Source organism: Acipenser ruthenus, chromosome 18, assembly GCF_902713425.1.
Source record: "Acipenser ruthenus chromosome 18, fAciRut3.2 maternal haplotype, whole genome shotgun sequence".
Classification (NCBI taxonomy): Eukaryota; Metazoa; Chordata; class Actinopteri; order Acipenseriformes; family Acipenseridae; genus Acipenser; species Acipenser ruthenus.
Genome location: NC_081206.1, coordinates 20,302,244 through 20,317,967, shown reverse-complemented (window position 1 = coordinate 20,317,967; position 15,724 = coordinate 20,302,244). Strand labels below are relative to the sequence as shown.

At 36.1% G+C, this 15,724-nt stretch overlaps 1 protein-coding gene across 11 annotated transcripts in view; it reads left to right on the top strand.

Annotated features, from left to right (window-relative positions):
• The first annotated feature begins 22 nt into the window (after window positions 1–22).
• Window positions 23–15,724, top strand: part of LOC117963949 (kinesin-like protein KIF28) — a 55,601-nt gene continuing 39,899 nt past the window's right edge. For 2 of the 11 annotated variants that reach the window (XM_058991468.1, XM_058991461.1), the window contains exons 1-9: window positions 27–2,830; window positions 3,168–3,303; window positions 3,726–3,918; window positions 4,607–4,698; window positions 5,403–5,712; window positions 6,284–6,404; window positions 6,889–7,004; window positions 7,329–7,507; window positions 7,875–8,445. In XM_058991468.1, the coding sequence (XP_058847451.1) occupies window positions 6,902–7,004; window positions 7,329–7,507; window positions 7,875–8,445 (853 nt within the window). In that variant the 5' untranslated portion in view covers window positions 27–2,830; window positions 3,168–3,303; window positions 3,726–3,918; ... (2 more) ...; window positions 6,284–6,404; window positions 6,889–6,901. Of the gene's footprint in view, window positions 2,831–3,167; window positions 3,304–3,725; window positions 3,919–4,606; window positions 4,699–5,402; window positions 5,713–6,283; window positions 6,405–6,888; window positions 7,005–7,328; window positions 7,508–7,874; window positions 8,446–15,724 lie in introns of all 11 variants that reach the window. The other 9 variants (XM_058991464.1, XM_058991463.1, XM_058991462.1 and 6 more) reach the window with 9 other exon arrangements.

Genomic DNA, 15,724 nt, shown 5'->3' with positions numbered 1-15,724 from the left:
TTTTTATTGAAAACAAGGAGTGCTCACCATCAAACCTGAGGTCATAAAAGGCCCAAGTTTAGGCCCAAAATGTAACATGTAAATGTTTCTTTTCAAATTATTACTGATCCCACTTCCATTGTGCTAAGAATCTTTTTGTTTTTCTTTTATTTTAATTGAGGATATGCATATTCTTCAAAACAAAGCTCAAGATAAACTGTTGCATCCTGGCTAGAGGCTGCTAGGTCTGGTTATTTGTTACCAGGACGCAGCAGCAACTTTTTCTCTCCAGTGCTGTCTTTGAAAAATACGTTGAAGTATATTGAAGTATAGATATGAGCAAAGAGACTTTCAACAGAAAAAAGGGGGGCAGGTGATAATATTGCTTGTGCTAATAAGAGGTAGGAAATACATATTAAAGCATGAATAACACTCTGATAATGTATTTTATGTTAAGGCAACTTTGAAGTGCGAAAGGAGTGAATGGAAGTCAGAAGCACTTAAAAGCTGTAAAGCTAATGGGATTTATAGCTAGTGTCGCAAATGTTATATTCCTTATGAGCCTTTGACAGTTTCTTTATTTTCTGCTGGATGTAACACATTTTCTCCCTCTTGAGAGAGATTTTGAAGTCATTTTCAGTAGCCTTTAATGTGCCACCCAGCTTTTGTCAATGTATCAAAGGATTCTGGCTCCTGGATCACAAAAACATTACAGTAAGATTCCACTTTTATTTGGTCGCAAATATTTATGTCTTTACATGTCTAAAAAGAGAAAATGTTGATGTATTTAACTTACCAACCAAAACTGCTCTCTGCTAAAATTGTAACAGAGGGTTTGAGACGATAAGTTTGAAGGCAGCACAGCTGTAAAAATAATGCTCAGACTTATGAAAAAGGAAAATATACCGCTAATAATATTAAAATTAAAGTTTTTTTAAACCAACATTATATAAGTCGTCCTCGTGTCCACCCCTCTGATGTTATGAGTCCTCCAGTTTGAAAACCACAATCCTGTTGCAATACATTACCTTCTGGTTCACCTTGTTCAACCCACCTACCAAGCAGGAGAACATCATTCTTGTTGTTAAGCCAATTGCTTTCACTCCTCAAACCTAATTAACGGACATTACCAAGCTATTGAACTTTGGAGGTGAGGCCCAGTCTGGACAGTTTTTGCCTGAGCCTCACCAGTAGGGGTCACAAAGCAAAGTGAGGTGAACAATTCTTATATGATTTTCCTTTCTATACCAGGGGAAGCGCAAAAGCTAATACAGCACTTCCTGCGGTCTCCCAGCCCAGATCGGCGACTAACCCTAGACTCCAACAGTACTGTTATTAGCCGAGGATCCCTAACTGTTATGTTTGTAATCAAAACCTCACATGCAGAAAACAACACTCATCACTTCCCTAACATTAACAGAATGTTTCATAAAAACATAGAACATAAGAAAGTTTACAAACGAGAGAAGGCCATTTGGCCCATCTTGCTCTTTTGGTTCTTAGTAGCTGATTGATCCCAGAATCTCATCAAGCAGCTTCTTGAAGGATCCCAGGGTGTCAGCTTCAGCAACATTACTGGGGAGTTGGTTCCACAATTCTCTGTGTAAAAAAGTGCCTCCTATTTTCATGAATGATGCAGTTTGCAGTGGATTTGCTTCTGCACCCAGGGACCATGAGACCCTGGCTGATTTAGCAGCATACCTGGATTATCAAAGCTTTGCTTAGGGATGGAGATCCTTGTGCTGCACTTCAATACATTAACTGGAAGAAACCAGCCATTGAGAAACCAGAGGACCTCAAATTATATATAACTGTATTTCTCCACAACAGGTAAATTAATTGCCAGATTTTGCTTAACCCTGGGTTAAAGAACAGTGGTGTATAATGCTAGAAGCACAACTAAGAGTGTTAGAGCTTAGTAAAATATATACAGTACGGTAGAACACAAGCATGCATGGGAAATCCCGTGTAAGAACCTTTAGCACAGACATGCTCTATTACTCTACTTTGATATTCTGCTGCTGTTTTCTTTACTGTTACTTTAATAGTTTTTTTTGTCATAATAATATCTTATTTGTTTTTAATTGGTAATTTGTCAGGATGTTATCAAAAGAAAATGTGTATACTGTACATATATAGTAAAATGTATAATATAGTGTTCCAAAAACACCTGGTGTCGACTCAAAACAACAACGTTCCCCTAAAAAGTAAGTGATGTTGTTTCACGCATTTGTGAAAATAGCTCTACAAAGTTCAAGCCCTCATATTATAAAATGATTTATTTATAATTAGCTTACAAAGAACTGCATTCCTTACCTTATTGTACATTCTTACATTGGTTCACCTTGCTTTAGATGTGTGACAGAAGCTTGGAAACTACTGATACAAGAATCAAGCGAAGAGTTGAGAGACGGCCTAGTCCAGCTCTTCCTTCAAAGCTGTGTTGAGTTGGGACTCTTAAAGGAGCTGCTGGCTTTCACCCTAACACTGGACCAGGTTTTTATGGTTTTTAAGGTTTTTTTTTAATCTTGTTTAATGATCACATGTCCCTACATTCTCTCTAAATTAATGGAATAAAAATAAATACAAGTAAAGCCACCATTTTATATTCACTGTTAAAAATGCCTCATATAGAAATGTTTTTAAAAAGTTTTACCTGGGGACTTGTCCATTTTACTGCAATTTTAACAGTGTAATTATACCTGAATAAAAAACCCTTTTAAATGTCCATATTTTAAGGAAACAAAGCAGCAATATGCAGTAGAAATTACCAGAATGAAGGAAATGTGTACTGTCACTCCAGAAATGCCTTCTCCAGAAATCTGTATTCAGAAGCTACTGTGCCCCAGAGGTAAGCCTTAGAATTATTATTTGGAGGTCAATTATTTCTTTTAAATGAAAAGAAACCATCAGATGCCCCAATCACACCTGCAAATACATTGTCTATGCAAACAAAGTGACTTTCTCATTATTAGGATTAGTACTCTCTCTGTCTCACCCATCTGTCTGCGTGTCCTACTTACATTTTATCCAATTTTCATTAAACTACACATTTTCCTTTCTTATTCTGTACTATTCTGTATGTACTGCTGGTATACATCATTGTCATAAATGTTTTCGTCATACTGACGGCTCTAATTGTGAATTTACAGCCATTAATGACTGACAATGCATTTCTTTCCATCCAGGGCACAAACCAAGGCCTTTTTCCGCCTGTCTGTACAGTGCTAGTTCCAGTTCCAGTGAAGCACTTTCTCTTGAAGGATTTCTTGCTTTGCTAACTGAATCAGTGGTAGATCTACAGCAGACACCCTCTTGTAGCAGGTACCACTTATATGCTTTTATAATAACAGTACATTGATGAAAAAGCCAACACCAGGTCATTTACTGGGTGATAATGGAACAGACCTGAAATAATGCAGCAAAGAACAGTATCATGTGTTGCTATATATTTTAAGGTCCGTTATCAAACTGCATGAATGCATTTTTTAGAAAACGGCTGTAAATCTGAATTAAATAGAAAGTGCCTTTTTGGTGTTGCTCAACTACCACTGCATACATAGACCCATTTGGTTACATTGGTATATAATTCTGAAAATGTAAAATAAGAAAAATGGAAATATTCTTAAAATAATTCATGAATCTGAATAGGTCCGATATCTGAATTTTGTCTGAAAATTAACTTGTTATTCAAATGACAAGCTTTCCTTATACTGGTACTTAAAATATATGCTATCTCCTTTCAGGCAGACAAGGAATGCAGTGTGGCCAGATCTTGTGGAAAGGCAAGAGGATGAAACCCAAATGCAGTGCCTGTCTCTCTCTACCCAAGCACTGAGACAAATCACTCCAAGTCCAACAGCGACAGACCTTAGCAGCAGGTTTAATTCAGAAACAAGTGAACAGGAGGAAGCTACTGATGAAACACACCCTACAGAGGTAAATAGAAACTGATACACCATTCCTTAAGTAGTAAATAAACAAGGAACATATTTAAAGACAAAGTAGCTTCATATGTTTTGTTAAGTCTGTCTTCAGGTGATATTCTAGTTCTAGTTTCCTGCCATAGACATATTTAATAAAGGCTAGATCAACAAAATTGTTAATAAGCAACAGCACCTTCTGGTTAAAAACAAACAAACAAACAAACAAAAAAAACACAATACTTTAGTAATTGTAATAACAATTGCATATATCATAAAAGATTAAAATAAAGGTACAAAAATTATTTAATTCTGAAGCTATTTACTATTTTAAATGGTTGTAGCAGACACAATAATTGAATTAATCTTACATTTAAAGCACTTGTATTTGTTATATATGTCTGAAATGTTATAGCAAACACACATTTTTCTATTAAATGTACTATACTGGAAGAATTTGTTTCTGGTAGTCTTCCTTTGTACTTTATTTCCATCCAGCTGTTTTGTCTTTTTACTACCTTGAAATAAAACAAGCTAACATAGCTTTCAGGAGACACTTCAACACATATTGTTATCAGTGAATAGTGGGCAACGGATAGTAGTAAATCCTACACTGTTTATACCTGCTCCAAGCATATTTATTGTATTGATAAATCAATGTGTTGGTTCTTCCTTTCTTTCTTCCTCTGCATACTTGTACATAGCGGCTGTCTGCCAGTGGCGTGGAGACCCCTCTCTGAGGCATACATACCTCTTGTATGGTTGATTTGCCAAATGTTTGACCTCCGCTAGGTTGGTAAGTTGTTCTTCCAAAGTAGTGACCTGACTCCTGAGCTCCTGAGGTGTAAAATATAAAAACATTTGGTGCATGTGGATTCTCCTTTCGAGGGCTCGTTCAGGTTGATCCATATTTTGCAAGCTATGCATTTCACCAGTATTGGTTCCAATTATTATAATAAAAACAAATTGCAAGTTGTGTTTCTGTGGTGATTCCCTTTGATGGAGTCCCCCAGACTGATTCCATTTAATCTTACTGCCCTTCAGTCGTAGCGACCGCCAGTCATCATATCATATAACAATCATATACAAATTGTAACAGATATGTAATTACAGTGCAGTAAACATATCTGTGTTTTAGAAATTGAGCTCTGTGAAAGAATATGAGCTGCTTAGCCAATTGGGAACAATTCTTTTCTTTGTCTCATTCTAAAAATGCTTTATCAGTTAGAACTGGAAACTGAACATTATGGTCTGGAGTGTATTTCAGTGAGAATTGTCACCATAAACCCACCATTGCACCTTCCTTAATGACGTTTGCTCTTAGCTTGTAAGATCTCCTTAGTACTTTCCAGGAGATCGGCTGATATTTCATGATTATTCTTGAAAACTCCATGGACATTCATAACTGAAAGAACATGTGCACCAAGTAGATCATGACATTTTAATTGTTCTAGTGTTCACATTAGGGAGCTTGCTAAGTTCATGCTTTTTCTTTTGCAGAAAGGACAGGATAAGGGGCCCTACTGCATAACACCTTCCATTTCCAAAGAAAGCCCTGAAGTAAGCAATGGAGTTTGCAGCTTGCAGGTTTCTTTGGAGAGCTCTGACTCAGTGCTGGACAGTGACTCCATCTTCACGAGTGAGTGTATACCTGAAATTGAACCAGGTGATGATCTGGAGAGTGTGAATGAAATAGCAGAAGATTACCAGAAGCTCTTGGGATGCCCTGACCTGCTTTTAACCATTGACTGCACTACAAGTTCAAGTGTCTTGAACAGCCTCGATAAGGACACCCAACAAGAAATGATCTGTAAGTAAGCATGGAAAGATACAGTAGGAAACTGCTTAAAGAGTAATGATACTCACTGTCATTCTGAATTGTGATATTTGCAACTACTCAAATACAGTGCTGTGTTTAAAGAAAAAAAAATTATAATGTCTGTGTTAGGTGCTTTAAAGCAGATCTAGTTGACCTTACAGGTTTCAGTGTCAGGCAACTAGAACTCATAGTCAAAGCACCTTAACCCAGTATTTGAATAATTGCAATAAGAATGAAAGCAAACATCTAAAAAGGTTAAGGGGGCTATTAGTTGGGGATTTTATATGAATATGTATGAACTCTGTATACTGCTGCACAGTAGCAGTTTAAAAGAAGTTCACAAAAACAGGAAGCTCAATATAAAAGGTTATGTTTTTTTCAGAAATATATTGTCTATACGTGCATGCAGTCCTGGTCTCAAACAGATGAATACATCAACAATAAATACAGTATACAATCAATTCACGCTCATTCTAATACACCAGAAGCTGTTTCACTACCGTAACCTTGGAAAAGCATCATTTGTGACATTTCATTATTATTTTTGAATGTATTTTACTAGGGAGTGCTCTTGAGCAGACTTGAGATGGACTCTGAGCAGACTTGCACAATAGTCTGCAATCAGCTGGCAACAGGAGGGGGAGCTACAGACTTGGCTATGGATATGACTTAGATGGGGAAAGGTAAGACTGAGATTGGATTTTATGCACAGCCCCAAATTACATTCTCCTGAGAGGAGCTGTGCCCCATATGATATGAAAAAAAAAAACGTTTTAGAAAGCTTTAACACATTATTTAGCTTTGGAGAATACAAAAACACCAAAAAGGTGTAAGTGGCCAGAAAGCTTCCAAGAGATTTCAAAATCTAACATGAAATACTGAACTAATGTTATGGCTTCTGGTAGTTTTGCAATATAATTTTCTAATTTCTTTGATTAATTGATGTTAAATAAAATACTGAAATTATGTTCATATAGTTTTTTTTTTTTTTTTGTAATTATTATTTCTCAATCCTAAAATTCTAGATGATGCAAAATATGTGGCCATAGCTGTATGTTGCATACTCTTATAAGCTTTATCTTAACAATATATTTATCTTGAGACCTCTTGTCATGTCTCATACATAGATATATGACCGTCACAAGCACTGGTGTGTTTCTTTTCTAGGTGGTTGAACGTAATGAACTTGCATCCTCAGTTTTATAGCAATGAAGATAACCAGAGAACATTTCTTACCTGCGATAGCCCAGTGGATAATGGCATCTTTCTTTCCTCAGCAAAAGGTATTTACATGCAAAGTATACCTTTTATATTTGGAAAGTACTTTATAATTACACTGATTTAAAGGTGGAACAGACCCTTAGCTACATGGTAAGTGAATTCCTAGTCATTCACCTAACAGTCCTATCCAATCACCAATGTGCTAATGCATTGTGGAATCTTTCGAAGTGTAAATTAACACATAAAGTGTACATGGTTTCAAATGCCATAGTCTCACAGTGAAGTAGTGGTAGTAATGCTAAAGCTAATGCTAATGTTAATAATATACATTGATGTACACACAGTTAATAAGTTCAAATGTTGTGTGTTCTTCTTAATATCTGAAGTGCAAATGGATTACAAGTCTGCACATGGAGGGAATACGAGAGTGATTGGGGAAGGGTCAGAGGATCCTATGGACACTGTTGCATTAGAGGAGAAAACTGAGAATGTTTCGTTTTCCCAAGATACGCTTTCAAGCTGCAGCTGCTCTTCACAGTCATTTCTTGAGCTGGAGCCTCTGCAGGTAAACCAGGGAACATTGCTGTCCTTCAAGAAGCTGCAGACAGGTGGCAGCTGCTGGGGTGTATGCCATTCTGTGCACTGTTGCTATGCCATTTCCTTAAGTATATGTTTTTTTATACTGTAGTCATACTCAATTTAATACTACATCTGAAAAGATAACTTTTAAGTTTAATTAGACACATTTTTTTTGGCTTATGTTATCGTATGGTTTTCATCCATAAAATGAACCACAACAATCCCTCTATAAATACATTTCCATTTTTTGTTGTTCAGTTCTCATGCCCTCTACATACATACTATATTTAAAATAATTGATATGGTTTGTTTGCTAAAGATGCAATCTTTTTTTATTTCATTGTGCTAAATAGAGAGCAAAAGATTTCACAAGTCAAGAAGACATCACAGAGGGGCACAGGAAGGAGATCCCTGAAGTAGTTGACCAACCAGAAATCCTCACTTACTGTGCGTTCACTGAAAACATGCTGAGGTACTTTTCAGATTGCCTGGAAAGGAAAAACCAGGAAGATAATAAAGATGAAAACATACCAGAATTAAAAGAAAGAGAAGGTCTTCTTTCATTAAGTGGTGAACATTTCCAAAAGGAAAAGGAGCCTAAACAGAAAGGCTCAGCATGGTACAAAACAACTTTTACATCACAGAATACTTCCCTCTGTATTCCTCCACACAAAACTGCTCGACCAAAGAACCCACAACTTGCAAAAGGAAACCCTCCCCGAGTACCTCAACACATTCCCTCCAAAGCAGTGATGGGCAGTGAAGGTGGAAAGCCACAGAAAAAAGAACCAATATGCTTCAAGACAACGTCAGGCAGACTGGGCCCCTGGAAGTTGGGTAGTTGGTGGAAACAAGCATTAGAAACTAGACGAGCATCAACGGGTCTCCTTCCAGATATTGAAATGGTTTCTAGTGCACCATACGGTAATAATATTTCACTCTACCCTTCCTGTCATCATGCTAGCTTCACTAACATTTGCAAGTAGATTATGTTGAACTGTATGAATTTTACAAGTGCTTGCTTTTCAGATTTAAGCATTGTTAATTTTAAACCAGGACCCTCAATTCCCTCCTAACTTATCCAGAATACATTTTTCTCTTGTTTTTTAAAGAGACATCTTGCGTGTGATTGTAGTGGATAATATTAATGAAAGTGGTTGAAGTTAGCAAAATAATTCCATAAATCTTACCTGCCAGACATTCTCTGTATAGTTTTCAAATGTGCAGTTTTGAAGAAACACATGTTATAGCAACCATGCATTTTATTTAAAAATATACATATATAGATCTGAAGCTTTTTTGTACTATCAGGTAGTCTTGCATTTCCTCTTCAAGAAATGCTTTCATGTCATTAACCATCCAGCCCCTATAGACTGACATGCTTTGGATCCAGTATCATGCTTTGACCCTGAGGTGAAATTACCTGTACAAAAACTGAAAAGCAAACACAGTTTTCCTAACTTGTTACTTTATGGTACAACACTTATGGTACAACACAGATGTAAACAAACTGGAAAAGCAACAAGGTGTGCTTTCTGATGAAGCCAGAAGGCTAGACGAGACCCAAATTGTTCCAAATTACACTACTAAGAAAATGACAAACTTGATCTAAGGAAAGTAATTCCGGATTTAATTTTAGGTTAAAACATACACATTTTGTCATAGATTGTACTTATTACATAAAAATAATGAACATTCATGCAGTTCATAGAGTATATTGTAGCATGCAGTTAAATATTCATGGAGACTGAGACTCTTCCATGAGAACTGTGTGTTGTTCAGTTCCATTCCGTTTCTGCGCAGGTATTACTGCTACACATTTTCTTGGCACTTGCAAATGCCTGTTAGACACTTTAAAGTTGTGTTGCTGAAGGCACAATTTGATATGAAGTGTTAATTATATTTAACAATTCAGTTACTATTGCATTAAATACTGTAGGTATGGTAGTCTATACATTGCATGTAACCTTATCAGAAACAATTTTAGTTAGTCCTTCCTTTATTCTTTTTTTTTTAAACATGTACAACCTTTATTCTTTTCCTAATTAAATCTAATTGCATTCCATGCCTGGGAACCAACAGAAAGGGTATCATTATTGAAATATCTCGTTTAAACAACATCTGTACTCATAGGCCTGAAGGAAACATTTTTCGCAATTATCCCAACATTTGTAAGGGTAAACAGCTTTGCAGGCAGTTTCTATAAAACAGATTAGAGTTTATGCCACAGGTATAGATCAGTATGCGAAACCTATTTCTGAAAAGGTTAAAGTCCTCAATGCAATGTTATATTATTGTTTCTATTAATATTGAACATGGTGTTTTGTTATTGAAAACTAGGGCTGCACAAAATTAGAAAAATACAAATACCAAATACAATCTGTTTTTATTGCTGGATGTGAAATGTGGCTAATATTTTTTATATTTAATTATTTATGTTTTTCAACTTCTATTAGACTCCTGGGTATTTTTAAATGAGCTCTTGCACCCATCATATTAATTTGGTCTTAAAGTAAAATTATGTTTATTTCCAGTGAGGTATATAGTTCACAGACAACAGTAAATTACCAATGAGTTTAATGAAGTGTTTTGACAGTAAAATGTTAGAGAGAGAGATAACTTGGCAATAAAGAAGATTTCTCATCTTCCATTTTGAATCTAATTTACCCCATCACATAACAAAAGAAACCAGCATGAATATTATTAAGGTATTCACAAATAAAACATTTAGAAAACAATACTGTATAAAATATTGACCTCATCTCTCACTAGATGGCATTATCAAGTACAATGGCTCTGAAACAAGTTCTCAAATGTTTTTGCTCAAAAGCCTCTTTCAAAGGAGATTCAGTCTCCAACTGAACACTATGAAAATCACCCAAACACTGTACTGTGTAAACAATACAATGGGGTGGGGGAGATGTCTGTCACTACACAGTCACTAAATATAATTTTCTGTAGATACCTGTGTTCTCAGACCCCAATTTGTGTATCAGTACTCTAGAAAGTGAGTTCTCAGTACACTCATTTCTCACCCCTATTACCTGTAAAATTGAATTAAGCTGTTTTTATTTTCACTTTCAGTGTAAATGGGCCCTGACTGCCATATAACATCAGTTTGCTGTAATAGATTTCAGAGCAATTTAGGGACAATGAAATAATTCTTCCTTTCTGGGCAAGGCAAACTCAAACTACACATATTCCCCTTTAGAAGATGAATGGCCACCATTACCTCTGGAGACCATATCAACTTCTTGAGTCCATGCCAAAGCTGTCATTGCTGCAGAATGGGGGCCAGCTTGCCACTTGTGATAATGGGAATTAATGAGGATTACATACAGGTTTGGCATTATTACAAACTGTCGATGTACCACTATTGGTCCAAACTAATCAAGTTAATTAAATCCTAAATGCTGTAGATAACCAAGTTAAACTTAGCAGAGGGCTGGACAAGAGCTGTGCAAAAAAAAAACAGATGGTAGGAGGCACCTTTTTTCCGTTTTTTTCCACTACCATCTCTGGAGACATTGCAAGACTGAGATCCTGTCCTTACATCCAGAACTGATTACTACAATGCTCTGCGTGCAGGTATTCCAGCTGATACAATATATTATGTATATAATAAGTTTTCACAAAAACAAAATCAGATCAGCAGATTTCCATCTTGGCCTCTCTTCATTGGCTGCCAGTGCATTATAGAATTCATTTTATGATTATTTACATGACCTAGAAGGGTTCAAATGCAATGGCACCACCCCAATTAAATCATTTTTGCTGCCTTACAGCACTCTCCGTGCCAGTTCTGTCAGTTGACTTTTGATTATCCTGGTTGGACGGTTATGATAGCAGTCACTGATACTTATATAGTGTGAGAACTTCGGATGAAAGTTGCGATATCAATGGAAACTTATTGTAATAAATGCTTAGTTTACCAGGAAAGGTTTTACGGGCTAATTATTAGATTATTGTGGTCCTCAGTGGGTCACCTGGTAAAAACATGCCACTAGGAGGCCAGGTGAAGACTTCCCAGGCTGGCATCTACCTCCAGGTTACAGTAACCTCACCACAGCGAGTGATTGGGAATTGTGTTGCAGTGGTAAGTCAATAATTGAATTGTGCATCTCAAATTGGGTACAAAAATGTATCAAAAAATGTATAATTTAAAAGATACTGCCCTATAGCTAGTGTGTGCAGGCAAGGGATGTGTCACAATGATCGAGATGGTCTCTTCTCATTCCCAACAACTCTTACAGTACGCTCTTATTCCGATTCAAGACCCAAGGCAGACATCAAACTTTCAACTGCAGGGGTACAAATCAAAACATTAACGTTTGATGTCTTGGATTTAAAGAAAAAAAAAACAGTGGAGTAGAGGGTGTGTAGATCCAATTTGCATTTGTGTCAAAGTGCTGCAGGAATAATTCAGATAACTGTCACCAGACCTTATGAGGAACTTTGAGCTTCTCTGTATTACAGAGTTGCCTTTCCCAGTTATGGACATGTACTGCAGTTGGAAGTAGGAAGGTCTGCGGTTTATAAAATGTGATACTTTTGAGTTACCCATAATCTCTCAATCTAAGACTCAGTGGAGGTTTGAGGGGTTATACAGTTCATTGGATAACTGGCCATTAATGGCCTTAAAGAAACCAACACTTTTTTAATAGTTTGCTTATAACAAAATAAATAGATAGATAACTCTAAGGATATTTTCTTAAACCCAAACTGTACTGCTGGCCTTTTCTTCTTTATAATAACTCTCCCAGGAGGTAAGGTTCATTGTAGCTGCCAGTTTCATGTATATTGATGAAGTGTCTTATTAAGCAAGGCTGTATTAATATGGATGAAGAAACGTACTAGCCACTAGGAATGCTAATCACATTGGTTACTGGAAGCAATAATTGCATGGCGTTCATACAACTCTGCATTCCATAGCTAAGGTGGGCTCAATTACAGCCCATTGTGCAATAATGTGATGGAGCTGAAAGAGATGGTCATATAGCTGAATTTTGATGACATTATTGTACTTGAAAATAGCTCATACTGATATGTTGAAGGGCATGGGAACAGTGATGCTTAAAGCTCCCAGATGAAGTGGATATATGATTAGAGAGCTTACAAATAAATGGTAAAGACAACTTTACATGTCATTGTGTGGAACTGCTTTATCCATCTTGAATGTGTTATATTATATTTAGAGCTTCTGATTTTCAGTTTTAACTGATAAAAAAACGATACAACACCCCCGATACAAAAAAAAGGAATCAGTGTATAGTCAATAAACACTGGAAAATACTAGAAAAACAGTGGAAATGGTTACTCAGTTTACTTTGACCACCCCTTTCCCATTAAAAACAAACCAAAGAAAAACTACCTTTCCCAGTGCAGTTGGGCAATGTCTCTCCTTATTGACTATCATTGATTCGTTCGGAATACTCCCACACCAACTACTGAGTGGCAGCACATTCTTACATTTCTATTGGAGACTCTGCTTGCAAGATTTTAAATTAGATTATAATTAGGAATGGAGGTTTGTTCACAGGATTTAATGCTGTGTTACAGTTAAGATACAGAGGATTTAAAACAGAATTGAAAATTGTGGTGAAATATAAAAAGAAATGCCTACACACAAAAACCCCTGAAGAATGTGCCCGTGACCATAGGGATTTCATTGTGGAAGACAGCAAAGGAAAGAAGGTATAACTTAAGTGTCCATGTGCTATCGAGTTACTACTATACATATTTTGACACGAAAAAACACCCAAGCATTTTGGAAAGTAACCGAAAACAATAATTTCATGCAGTATATAAAAAGCAAAAAACCCGAAAAAAAAAAAAACGAAATATATGAAACTCGAAAAAAGTTAAAAAAAAAAAAAAAAGCACCGACAAATGAAATTAATAAAAACTGAAAAACAGAAGCCTGAATTATATTTAATATTTAATATGATTTTTTTCATTTAATGCAGCGAAGTCAGATAGACCTTTTTTTTTTTTTTACATTCCAATACTTTTCTCAAGGATATACAATTAAATTGCAGGATGTTAAAGTTGCTTATTTATATGCTGGCTTAAGAGAAGCAAACCTCCACGATTTAAAGGTTTGGTAGCTAACAAAATAATTCCACAAACCCTTCCTGTCATGTACTAATATTATTTTCATTTTAAAATACGACACTGCTGAGGTGACAAATGACTTAGGAAGTGAAACAGTAACAGACTTCCTAAAAATAAGTTAAGCTAAACGAGAACATCCTTAGTGTAGTACCAGATTTCATGTTTAAAAATGTAAAATGTATGTTTGCTATAAAGTGTTTCTTTCATAATTGGACATTTGAGACCTATAGCCCAGAGAGCATAATTATGGTAAATTAGTAACCGGTACAACTACTATATTTACATTTTGAGTGAAAATGTAAATATGCATCAGGCTTTGCGCAGCAGCTGCTCAGCAGCTCAGCTTGGCATCCAGCATATGTCACACTTGTTTAATTCTGTAAACCTGCAGTGACCGCTTCCTTGACTTCCTGGCATCTGTTACCTGGAGAGTTTGGAAGCCTTGTACTGACACTTCTCTTAGTCACCAATGGCTGAAGATATATTGCATTATTTATACCCAGATCAATTTAAACTTGGGGTGTCCAATCACAGTCCTGGAGGGCCACCACTCAAGGTTTAACAGGTAAAATTAGACAAGGCACTACTTCACAGTCTGGATGGTGGTTTAATTGGTTCAATTAAACAATTTAGATCTGGGTTAGAACAAGACCAGGACTAGACTGGAAAGGCCAACTTTGGCCACCCCTAATTTAAACAGACCAATACATTTTTAATAAGCTAACTGCAGCAATTATATTTCTTCACACACAGCTTCCTCAACCACTTGCAAGGTATCTTACAAAGCTATAGGAAACCACAAGATCCTTATACACATTATCTGCACAATAATCTAAAGAAGTTGGAACAAAACTACATTAGGGAATAAAATGTTTATCTGCTTGTATAAAACTAGCAAAAAAACTACTGAGAACAAACATTTAGGTGCTTATCCTGAGTTTGATAGTTTTAAAATGTTACCATATATATTTTTTATTTTATTACTCTCAGAAAAAATATTCTTTGCACTGCAGAACAGTGTGTTTAAAATGATGGGTAAGGTTGTACGGTCAACAAGCTGTCCAGCATTATTAAAGTCTTTGGACAGCAAAAGTGCATAATAAAAAGCCATCTGGATGACAGCCAGCCTGTTGCTGTCATCTCAATAACGCAGCTGTATGTCAAATGTGAGTCAGGTGCAGAGCCCAGCCTCCAGGTGCGTTGAGTCTCATCTGCTTCAGGAAGGGGCATTTATCAGGTTCTGTCATATTCCATAACTAATGAGGAGGCCCTCTTTTTTTATTATAGTTTAATGGGACCACTGGTATAGTCTCAGCAGATGTCATGCAATTTAAAATGCAAATCACAAATGAGTTTCCTCTTGATTTTGATAGTAGAAACACTATTTTTTATTAGCAAATATATTTCATAATCTCTTAACTCACCAAATTGTTGCTGTAGATTTATTTTATATATCAACAAATAGTAGGGTCAAGACAGAAAAATAATTATGGTCAGACCTTGCAGGAATTGGAAACTTCCAGGTTCAGACATTTTAATAGGTTTCTGTAGGTAAAAATAGGTAAAGCATCCTGCTTTCTTTCATCTCTTGTCTGTGGTTCATTAAAGGGGTACTTTTATATAATTTATATTTCCCTACTATTTAGTGTCTTACCTGTTTAAAATCCTAATATGTATGTTCTTGATGAAGCTCTATTGTTTTCTGTTTAAGATATTATTTGACATGCTTACTAACTATTCCAGCAAAAAATTCATCCAGTAAAAACCAAAATGTTTAGGCTTCTACCTTCATCAGTACAGTATGTTTCCGAATTGTGCCTTCATCAGTGTACTAAGATGACACAACTATAGAGAATCATACAGACCACTCATACTAGGATATTAAACAGATAAGAAATGGAATAATAGGACAATGTATATAAATTATCCCTTTAAGCAAGAGGAGACCCAGCTAGTTAGAGATATGAGACATAACCAACCAGGAAGTTTCACCTGTTTTAGATAACGGGGATAAGATGATGAAGAGACGATCCTAGACTTTTTGCCTCCCTTACCCCTGACTCGGTGACTCACCCTGCACACCACACCT